The sequence below is a fragment of the Scyliorhinus canicula genome, chromosome 7 (genome assembly GCF_902713615.1).
Source record: "Scyliorhinus canicula chromosome 7, sScyCan1.1, whole genome shotgun sequence".
Lineage (NCBI taxonomy): Eukaryota > Metazoa > Chordata > Chondrichthyes > Carcharhiniformes > Scyliorhinidae > Scyliorhinus > Scyliorhinus canicula.
In genome coordinates, this window is record NC_052152.1 from 117817839 (window position 1) to 117830003 (window position 12165).

General features: G+C 45.1%; 1 protein-coding gene across 4 annotated transcripts in view; it reads right to left on the reverse strand.

Annotated features, from left to right (window-relative positions):
- The window catches only part of dgkh (diacylglycerol kinase, eta), a 656851-nt gene that overhangs the window by 88267 nt on the left and 556419 nt on the right, over positions 1-12165 (reverse strand). For all 4 annotated transcript variants that reach the window (XM_038802770.1, XM_038802769.1, XM_038802768.1 and 1 more), the window contains one exon: positions 3058-3192. In XM_038802770.1, coding sequence (XP_038658698.1) covers positions 3058-3192 — 135 coding nt within the window. The remainder of the gene's footprint in view (positions 1-3057; positions 3193-12165) is intronic.

A 12165-nucleotide genomic window follows, 5' to 3' on the forward strand; every position in this document is an offset into this window, starting at 1 on the left:
TTCCTCACCATCCAGATCCCTAGCCCCAAGGGATTTCCAGTCAATATGAGGAAAATTAAAGTCCCCCACTGCAACAAACCTATTATTTCTACATCTATCCAGAATCTGCTTCCATATCTGTTCTTCAACTTCCCGTGGGCTGTTGGGAGGCCTGTAACACACCCCCATCATAGTGATTGTCCCCGTCCCGTTTCTGAGTTGTACCCACAGTTTCACGTTATTTGATTATTCCAAGGTGTGTCCCTCTGTGTAGCTGTAATATGTTCTCTAATCAATATTGCTCCCATCACCTCTTTTACCTTCCCCCCTGTCTCGCCTAAAACACCCATACCCCGGAATATTTAGCTGCCAGTTCCGTCCCTTTTTTAACCAAGTCTCCGTTACCGCAACCACATCCAAATTCCGCGCATGAATCAAGGCTCTAAGTTCATCTGCCGTACCTGTTATACCCCACGCATGGAAGGAGATGCACTCCAGACATCCATGCCCACTGAGTTCAACCTCCCCCTGCCTGCCCTTCCTCTTACCCAGCCTGGCCCTGGTACCATGCTCATCCCCAGTCTCTACACTTGCTGGCTTCCTGTTCTGATTCCCAACACTCCTGCAACATTTGTTTAAACCCACCCGAACCATATTAACAAATTTCCCAGCCAGCATATTGGTGACCCTCCAGTTCAGGTGTAACCCGTCCTTCTTGTACTGGCCCCATCTTCCCTGGAAGGCAGCCCAGTGATACAAAAAACAAAAGCCCTCCCTCCTGCACCAGTTCTTTAGCCACGTGTTCAGCTGCACTATCTCCCTGTTCCTAGCCTCACAAGCACGTAGCATTGGGAGTAATCCTGATATTACTACCCTAGATTTCTTGCTTTTTAATCTTCTACCGAGCTCCCTAAATTGCCATGCAGGACCTCGCTACTATTTCTACCTATGTCATTTGTGCCAATGTGGACAATGACCTCGGTCTGATTTCCCTCCCCTTTTAGGATGCTTTGAACCCGCTCAGAGACAATCTAGGACCTTGGCACCAGGGAGGCAAACTAACATCCTGGAGTCCCTTTCAGAGCCACAGAAGTGCCTATCTGTGTCCCTGACTATGGAATCCCCCACCACTATTGTTTTGTTATGCTTTGTACCCTCGGTCTGTGCAGCAGGGCTAGCAGTGGTGCATTCACTTTGGCCACTACTGCTATCCCCTGATGGACCTCCCCCTCATCAGTATCCAAAACGGCACACTTGTTAGATAGAGGGACAGCCATAGGGGACCCCTGTTAGTCTGCCTACCCCATCTGACGGTCACCCATTTATGTTCCTGTACCTTGGGTGTGACCACATCTCTGTAGTTATTATTTGTAACAATTTCAGCTAACGTTGTGCTCCTCAGTGCTTCCAGCTGCTGCTCTAACCGATCCATGCGTTTGGTGAGCTTCTGCAATTGAATGCACTTCCCACAGATGTAGTCCGCAGGGACATTTGAAGTGTCCATGATGTCCCACATCATGCAGGAATAGCACACAACCCTGCCAATTGACATCCCTCTCCCTCTGTTGGTTGTTCGATTAAAAACTAAATACTAGTTAGGTCTTCAATAAAAAAATACTCCTTCTGCTTTCACGAATGGGGAGAAGGTTGTACTCTCTCTTGTAGCTACTCCTACCAGGTGATCTGTTGTTATGGTATGTCATGTTTGGCTTGCACCATTCCCACCTATCCACTGTAGCTTGGCAGCAACTGCTTTGTGATATCTTTCATCCAACTATGCCTCAGCCAGACCATCTTTCTGCTGCCCTCAACTGTTATCATGGAACACGTCTTCCTGACTTTGCTGCTTTGATCAAGTTGTAAAACAAGCAGCAAATACTGTTCACCTCTCCCAGTCACTCAATGAGAAACACCTACAATCTAATACAGCAAATCAGCGAAGATGCAGTTTCCCTACTAAAGTCTGAAAAAAACCCCAGTGTGTGTGTGTGTGAAAGAATGTTGATCTGGAGATTCGTGTGGATTCATGTAGGATGCAGGATGGGTTTACCAAATGAATACTTCAAGTCCAGAGCTTCCAGCAATGGGAGCAACAGACTCCCACATCCAAATCCCTGACTTCCACAGCCCATCACTGATCCACAAAAATGATTCCAGTCTTTCTCAGACTTGAGCTTAAGATTGCTAATACAAGGTCAAATTTTGTTTTGTTTCATCATTCCCAAAGGGGAAAGCTCATTTTCAGTAAATCGGCATTTGGTACTTCTGTAGATCTCAGATTCCTATTCAGAGCCATGCTCATCAAAATCACATTTTGCAAACTCAAATGTATGCCAGTGATTGTAAGAAAATAGCATGGGCTATTCCTGTCAGTAGAAAAGTTTCTCCCGAACACTTCATAACATTGGACATCTCTAATGAATCTCCCCTTAACCTTTTAAGCCCTAACAATTCTAACTTCTCCAGTCTGTCCACATAACTGATGTCCCTCATCCCTGGTACCATTCTAGTTAATGGTGCCAAGTGTACATTTTTGTGTATTCTGCTCATTTATGAACTCAAAAACCCAATTTATATTGAAAACTACCTTTGTCAACTTGTCACGCTGTAATGACACCCTCTTGACAGTAGTGGTGCTGCAAAGCGTCAATTTTGGACTTTGCAGTTTTCTAACCCATCCCGCAGACTAACTCCAGTGCTACCCAGTACTAGGATCGAGCATAAAAGCCGGCCCAAACAGGGACCGACATGTTGGCTGTCCCAACAGGACTGGGTCATGGAAATAGTTCGCTGCTGTGGGCAGACTTTGTTAACTTAATTAAATATATATTCTTCCTACTGCTGGCTTCCTGGTCATTATAAACAGAATACTTCACAATGGAGAGATATTGCCTCAGTGTGCACTGTTCCAGAACCCTTTAAACCCACTTCACACAAAATTATTGGTCTTTATTGTCCATGCAATATGATAAGAGTTCATGGTGCAAACTTGTAAAAAGTTCTTCAATGCTGTATGTATATTATCGAGAAAAATACAAGGCTCTCAGTATTTAGAAATAGTTTATCTTGCGTACTTACTCGGTCTCTTGTCAGCATTTGTGCTCTGTTTTTGTGCACGATTTTGATAACTCCAGGTGGCTGGATCCATGCTTCTCCGTCTACCTGTATTGGGACGCCCTCATCTCCCAGAATGGTGATCTTCACAGACCGACACTACAGAATATCAGGTCATTTTAATCTTGGTATTTGCATGCAATCAGACTGTGACAGCTGAATAATCAGCATTAAGATTTCAATCAAAAGCTCCCGTCACTGTATCACTTAATATGTTTGGTTAACAAAAATTTAAAACACTTACAATTAGCTGATCTTTTAAAAATTCATTTATAGGATGTGGGCGTCTCTGGCAATGCCAGCATTTCATGTGCATCTCTAATTGCCGTTGTAAAGGTGATGGTGAGCTGCCTTCTTGAAACGCTGCTGAACATGTGGTGTAGGTGCACCCACAGTGCTGTTAGAGAGGCAATTCCAGGATTTTGACCCAGCGATAGTGAAGGAATGGTGATATATTTCCACGTCAGAACGGTGGGTGGCTTGAAGATGAACTTCGAGATGATAATGGTAGTGGGTTCAGAAGGTGCTGTCAAAGAAGGCTTGGTGAGCTCCTAAGAACATAACTAGCAGGAGGAGGCAATTCAGCCCCTTGAGCCCACGCTTTCAATACGAACATGGCTGATATCATCTCAGCCTCAACTCCACTTTCCTGCGCGTTCTCCATAACCCTTCAACCTATGACTAATTAAAAACCTGTCTATCTTCTCCTTAAAATTACTCACTGTCCCAGCATCCATTGCACTGTGGGTTAGTGAATTCCACAGGTTCAAGACCCTTTGAGAGAAGTAATTTCTCTTCAATTTCCGTTTTAAATTTGCTACCCCTCATTCTAAAACTATGACGTCTCATTCTAGAATGCTCCACAAGAGGAAGCATCTGCTCCATGTCTACTTTATCCATACCTTTTATCATTTTATATACCTCAATTGGATCTCCCCTCATTCTGCTAAATTCTGGACAGTATAGGCCTAAACTGCTCAATCTCTCTTAATAAGACAAACCCCGGCCGGGATTCTCCCCTACCCGGCGGGGCGGGGGGTCCCGGCGTACCGAGAACCAGTCCGGCGTCGGGCCTCCCCAAAGGTGCGGAATTCTCCGCACCTTTAGGGAATAGGCCCGCGCTGGAGTGCCTCCCGCTCCGACGACCGACGCGAACAGCCTTTGGCGCCCCGCCGACTGACGCGAACGGCTGGCCGAAAGGCCAGCGCATGCGCCGGAGCGTCAGCGGCCATTGGCGTCACCCCGACGCATGCGCGGTGGAGGGGGTCGCTTCCGCCTCTGCCATGGTGGAGGCCGTGGCGGCGGCGGAAGGAAAAGAGTGCCCCCACGGCACAGGCCCGCCCGCCGATCGGTGGGCCCCGATCGCGGGCCAGGCCACCGTGGGGGCACCCCCCGGGGTCAGATCGCCCCGCCCTCCCCCCCCCCCTGGACCCACTCACGCCACCTGCTCCCCCCAGCACCAGAGGTAGTTTAAACCACGTCGGCGGGAGAGGCCTGACAGCGGCGGGACTTCGGCCCATCGGGAGCCGGAGAATCGCCGCGGGGGGCCCTCCGACGGGCACGGGGGGCCTGCCGACTGGCGCGATTTCCGCCCCCGCCAATTCCCCGGTGGCGGAGAATTCCAGCCACGGCGGGGGCGGGATTTACTCCCTGACCCTGCAGGGGATCGGAGAATTCCGCCCTCCATCTGTCTGGAATCAATCTAGTGAACCTGTTTTGAGCTGCCTCTAATGCAACTGCATCCCTCCTCAAATAAGGGAACCAAAATCATACAGAGTACTCCATTGAGGTCTCACCAATGCCTTGTACAGTTGCAACACTTCCCTACTTTTATACTTTAGCGATAAAGGTCAAAATTCCATTTGCCTTCCTTATTATCTGCTGTACCTGCATACGAGTTTTCTGTGATTCATGCACGAGGACAACCAGATTCCTCTGCAGTGAATCTGCTAGATGGTACACATTGCTGATACTGTGGATGCTTGTGGCTGGGATGCCAATCAAGCAGGCTGCTTATTCCTGGATGGTGTCAATTGATATAGATTGTGAATGGTGTTGAACAATTAAACAGCTCACTGGACGAGAGGGTTCCACAAATATCTCCATCATCAATGACGGGAGAGCCCAGCACATCAATGTAAATGAAGCATTGGATCAATCTTCAGCCAGAAGTGCCACGTGGATGATCCACCTCGGCTTCCTCCAGAGGGCCTCAGCATCACAGATGTCAGTCTTCAGCTAATTCGATTCACCCCACATGACATCAAGGAATGGCTGAAGGCACTGGATACTGTAAAGGCTATGGGTCCTGACAATATTCTGGCAATGGTACTGAAGACATTGTGCTCGAGAACTTTCCCCACTCGTAGTCAAGATATTCCAGTAATGTTACAACACTGGCATCTACCCAGCAATGTGGAAAATTACCCAGATATATCCTGTATACAACAAACAGGATAAATCCAATCTGGCAAATTACCACTCCATCAATCGACTTCCGATCATCAGGATGGAAGAGTCATCAACAGTGCTATCAAGCGGCACTTACTCAGCAATAACCTGCTCACGAACGCTTATTTTGGGTTTCACCAGGGTCACTCAGCTCCTGACCTCATTACAGCCTTCTTCTAAACATGGACAAAAGAACTGAACTCCAGAGATGAGGTGAGACTGACTGCCCTTGACATCAAGACAGCATTTGACTGAATGTGGCATCAAGGAGCCCTCACAAAATTGAAGTCAATGGGAATAGAGGATAATCTGTCCGTTGGTTGGAGTACAAAGGAAGATGGTTATGGTTGTTGGAGGTCAATCATCTCTGTTCCAGGACATCAGTGCAGGAGTTCCTCAGGGTAGTGTCCGAGGCCCAACTATCTTCAGCTGCTTCATCAGTGACCTCCTTTCACCATAAGGTCTGAAGTGGTGATTTTAGTTGATGATGCACAATGATCAATGCCATTCGCAACTCCTCAAATACTGAAGCAGTCAGTGTCCAAATGTAGCGAGACCTGGGCAATATCTAGGCTTAGGTTGACAATTGCCAGGCAATAACTGTCTTCAATAAGAGAGAATCTAACCATTGCCCTTTACATTGAATGACGTTACTATTGCTGAATCCCCCACTATCAACATCCTCAGGGTTACTATTGACCAGACACTGAACAAGCCATATAAATACCATGGGTACAAGAGCAGGTCAGAAGCTAGAGGGAGGCCTGTGGGAGACTAGCTCATCTCCTGGTTCCCTAAACCTACAACCATCCAAAAGGCACAAGTCAAGAGTGTGATGGAATACTTTCCTGGATGAGTGCAGCTCCAATCTACCACCAAATATCATTTTCAGGAGAGAGTTCTAAACTGTTGCCACCCTTTTCATGTAGAAGAGTTTCCCAATTTTAATCCTGAATTGTTGGCTTTAATATTTAGTCAATGTCGCCATGTCTTTGACTCCCTAATTAGGGGAGATGGGATAGATAAACAATCTATTCCCCTTTGCAGCATGAAAACTTTGGCCATATCATCCCTTAGCTGTCTAAATTCCAGGGAACATAACCCTAGTAACAGCAGCTGCAGAAAATGGCCTTTTTTAAATCTGAGAACGTCTACATCTTAATGTCTCCCAGCTGTTCCTTTTCAAAGCCGATCAGAACAGAAACATGACCTCCTGGCAAGAAAACCACAAGAAACCAACTCTGTGGTCTGCTGAAGAAGCTATCACTTTGTATAGGATCCTGCAACAACACTGACATATGACTCCAGCTGTTCAAGCCACCAAATCTACCCTTATAAAGTGAAATATCTCATTCAATGGACCCGCAACAACCACTTTTCCCAAAATGAGTCAAATGCATGATCCAAGAGCGAGTTTTTCTTTTTACAACTTGAAAAGTTTTAAAATATTCATTTACAGGATGTGGATAACGCTGACTTTATTGCACTATCCTCTTAAACTTTACCTTTCTCCACTGTGTGGGTGTGAAATGTAGGCCGTGATTTTGCGACCGGGGTAATGCAAAACACAACAAATGCAAATCTCACCAATGAGATCTCTCAGTCCTATTTTCCCCTCCCCCCACCAGTGACGTTGCTGTCCAGAAAGTTTGAGAACTCATTTAAATATATTATCATCTCACTAAAGGGCGACCCTGCCATTTGTTCCCTACACATTGGGAGGAGTAGGATGCCAGGAGGCAGTGCCTAGGGGGAGCCCCCCCCCCCCCCCCCCCATATCCGTGGTGGAGGGGAATCCTCTTGTCTTGTACATGGAGGGGTGGATTTCTTTGTTCTTATTGGCGACCAGGGCACCCTTTTTCACTGCCCTGCTAGTGTGATGGCGTGGGCCATGCCTGCAGATTTTCTTTGCATCAAGTGCTGGATTGTCTGGTGAGAAGAGCCAACTATGTAGCTGGCAGGCTGCACACCGGCTTTCTCGCCTCAGCCAGCACTTGGCACTGTAAGGGCCTTTTCTGATGATTCTGTTATTTCCCATTTATTTTATTTTGCCGTTCTCAGTTTGATCCATGGATGTTTAATGGATATCTACCTTTAAGTCAACAGAGGAAGTAAGGAACTGAAAAGTTGTAATGTAGTACACTGTGCTAGCTTTTGAACAGCAGAACCCAGACATTTTGGCTCCTGACAGAGATGGGAGGGATTTGGTTCGATTGGTTAGCTGGTGGCCCATGAATGGACAGACAGCCGTATTGTGCCTGGTGACAGATGGGTCCTACCCGAGTGTGATGATTTTCCTATCTCTGTCTCACTCTCTCTCTCACCCTTTCTCGCGAAAACCATTACAGGCCAGATTGTGGAAGGTATGGTAGAAGACAACTGTCTCAAACAAAGACTCTTACTCCTGTTTTCCCCTCTGTTTGTTTCTTGTGTGGCATGCAAGCATAGAGGGTGGTAGCGAGTTAAAGAGGAGGGAGTTAGTAGTTAGATAACTGACCAGTTGTATTTGCTGTGTATTTAATTATAGTTATTATTAATAAAATTAATTGCGTTTACATTTGCAAGCCTGGTGACTGTAGTTATTGGGCAGACTTTGGGTGTTTGTCGAAGAACTATTAGTTAATTTGAATTGTGTTGCGACTCTGGGTCAGGTGGGGCTGGAATTGACCGTACACTAGCCCAGGGAGCCCTAATAGTACAAAAATGGGAAAATTCCGCCCGTAGATTTATACTTTCATAGTGAAAGTATGAATAAAAAATCCTCTTTATTTAAACCTACAAATATTTTCTGCTGATTATTTTTTTAAATTACCACATATTGAGGGGTTGAAAATCATACCCACTGTCCCTTCCACAGTCACAGAGAAAGGGTACAAGGGTTTCAGTTGTCTCCTGTCCCCATCTGTAACATACTTTTTCAAACAATTCAATCAAGATTGTCAGACGTGACCTATCATATACAAATCTGTGCTTTCACGCTGTGATCAGCATTCAGTCACTCCAACCTTACTAGTCCCAATGTTCCAAGTACATTTGTACCACACAAGTGCCAGGCAATGGCCATCGCTAATAAAAGAGAATTAAATCATCGTCTCTTGACATCCAGTGGCATTACCATCACTGAATCCCCCATTATCAAGATCCCGGAGGTTACAATTGACCAGGAACTGGACTAGTCATGTAACTACTGTGGCTATAAAAGCAGGTCAGAGGCTAGGAATCCTGTGGCAAGTAGTCATCTCATACCTCCCCAATGCCTCTCCACCATCTACATGGCACAATTCAGGAGTGAGATGGAATACTCCCCACTTTCCTGGATGGATGTAGCTCTAACATCATTCAAGAAGCTCGACACCATCCAGGACAAAGCAGCCCGCTTGATTGGCACCCCTTCCACAAATATTCACTCCCTCCACTGCTGAGGCACAGTAGTAGCAGTGTGTACCATCTACAAGGTGCACTGCAGGAACTCACCTGGGCTCCTTAGTCACCTTCCAAACCCATGACTACCACCATCTAGAAGGACAAAGGCAGCAGGTATCTGGGAACACCACCACCTGGAAGTTCCATTCCAAGTCACTCACCATCCCGACTTGGAAATTTATCACCGTTCCTTCACTGTTGATCGGTCAAAATCCTGGAGCTCTCTCCCTAACAGCACAGAGGATATGCCTGCACCCCATGGATTGCAGGGGTTTAAGAAGGCAGCTCACCATCAGATTCTCAAGGGAAACTCGGGTTGGGCAATAAATGCTGACCTCACCACTGAAGCCCACATTCTGTAAAAAAATTTTTTAAAAAAAACATTGTTTGGTTAACAGACATAATTCCCTACTTTCTCTCTTACACCATTTTAAATAGTGGACATGTACAATTTTCCAATCTGAAGGGATAGTTCCTGAATTGTGAGAACAAACAATACCTTACTGGAGAGAAAATTAAGACATGGAAGTAGAATAGGAGCAAGGAATGGAGTGAAAAGAAAATGATCGGAACAGGGAGGGAGCAAACTGCCAATGATGTAGGGATGAGTTGTATAAATAGACTGAACACCCAGAGAGTGGCTATCCGGTGGAATGCACTACCATGAACAGCAGTAAGATATGGACACTTTTAAGAAAAAGTTGGATATGTATATCAGCAAGAAAGGAACAGAAGGTAATTCCAATGTGGTGAAATGAAGTAGAGTAAGAGGAGGCTCACGTGGAGGGTAAGTTTTGAGATGGGGCAGCTATCAAATGTCCTGTTCTGTGCTCTGTATTATGTATATGGTCTTGAATGGAAAGAAAAGGCAGGCTGTATAAAGGGCAGTTGATCTAATATTACCTATTTTACACCATCACCAAATGTTAAAGCTTCCCTGTTGTAATTTGCCATACGTCTGAAGCAAATAAGTTTTACCCATAGGTGTTGGGAGAGCTCAAAACCAGGATCTGGACTGTTGGACGTGGCACAAAATGGGCACTGACCTTGTTGAGCTTCTTCTTGCTACCTAGTACCCCATCATAAGAAGAACAACCTCATCGAGGAGCCTTGTGTGAAGGAGGTGCCTCAGTGGATTAAAATCCTCTTTAACCAAGAGTAAATCTGATACATCCTTTAGGGAAAGAGATCTGCTGCTCTTACCTGGTCAGGCCTACACGGTGACTCCAGATCCACAGCAATCTGGGTCATTTTTAAATGTCCTCCAAAATGGCTCAGCAAGCCCCTCAGTTCAAGGACAGTTAGGGATGGGCAATAAATGCTGGCCCAACCAGCGACGTCCAATGAATAAAAAGGTTTTTCACCTGTAGGTGTAGGGTGGCCTGTCAGGAGAGACAATGCTGGACTCGACTGTTAGATTGGTCAGGGCTGTTAAATAGGCTAGTCCCACAATACTTATTACTAATGTTATGTGCATGATTTCATTGTGTGAGAAGAGCGGAGCCATATTTGGGGAACAATCTGCTGCAGAATTATGAACTGCAAACCCAGAGTTTATTATTGACTGCATGCTGGCTCTTGTGAAGAATGCAGGATTTTAGATATATTGGATTATAAACATTTGGCAATTGAAGGGTTAAAAGACTGGGTTAGAGTGTGTTTGACTGCAGTAGTCACACTTCTACAATAACCTTGTTTTGCAAGACCAGAAAGCTTTTACTAACTAGGGTGAAATTGACCATCATAAAAGCCTGGACTAATGCACTATTGTTTGACATGGAGGAGGCCCAAAGAAATGAATTTGTTTTCAGCTTGGGGGGTTGGGGGGGGGGGGGGGGGGGGGGGGGGGGGGTGGTGACACTGTTGGGTGGAGTTAAGATATTCAGACATTTTGACAAGGATTTTGAGTTGAGTTCTGTTCTGACTATCCTTTAGACCACAAGTAGGGTCTTTTGCTTTTATAGCAGGATAGTTTGGAAAAAAAATTAATAGTATTGAAAGCAGTGCAGCCTTGTCTGAGCCAAAAGGTAGCTGAACCAAACCAGTGGAAATAGTTTTTTGAAGATATCCAGCCAGAGTCTACAGGGGTTCTAACAGGAGCCAAGTCTGTTCTGGAAAGCAAGTATTACTCTGTGCCATTGGGATGTAGGATGGATTGACAGCTGTATTTTTTTCCGATGTTGTTTAATTGGGAAATAGAGATAGTAATTAAGGGTATTATATTTACTGTATTGAGTACTATTGTTGAAGGGGTAATTGTAAGCTATTTTCAGGTGTGAGGTAAAAAATTTTAATACAGTGTTAATAATAAAGTTTTGTTTCAAAATACCAAATCCCTATTTCCTCATGCACTCACTCCTGCAGTGAAGTGTCCTTTCCACACAGTCTTAAATGAATAAAATATTAGGATTTTCAGTCCAGTATCTTAGCCACTGTTGGGGTCTGGTCGGGAATTATAATATCTACAGATTGAAATGGCCACTTTCTGATTGAGTTGCTTCTTGTCTTTACACTTTGTGGGCTCTTAATAAAGATGTTCCTTGTAAGTCAATGTAACATCCGGATACAAAAGATGCGGGCCTGTTGTTGGCCTGTTGTGTGTGTTTAAACAACTGGATACTGCCCTTTTAGCATTTGGCTCAAGTCTCCACATTTTGCAATCGTGGGTCACCTCTCTGTGGTGAGATGCGGTGATTTGTGCTTGTGCCCTTCAAGGGACGATCACCACACTCTCCCACTTCAGCAGTCAGCGTTACTGCTAGCTGAAACCTTGGCAGCAGCCACAATATTATAAGAAGTGGAATGTACGAGAAAACTGCTACGATCAATGGCGATAAATTGATTAAGGTTTGCATCAATGCTGTAAATGTGCCCAAGGGTAATGTATTTGCGATTTCACTGGACATAAGTGACCAAAGCAATTCAACTTAAACTGAAGATTAATCCGTTAACCATATTTACAATCACCATTAAAGATCAGACAAAACAGTGAAAGATATAATGAGGAGCCTGGGAAGCACATAGACCTTTGTTAAAATAGCTTTCAAGAGATATTAACAGTGATGTTCGGTTTCATACAGAATATCTCCAATTGCATCCAAAAAGTGAGAATGGGTCCATTAAATTGAGGACAGCTTTCAGAAAACAGCTCAAAGAGAAATATGCGTTTGGAATAATCCTCCAATGGATTCCCGGTGG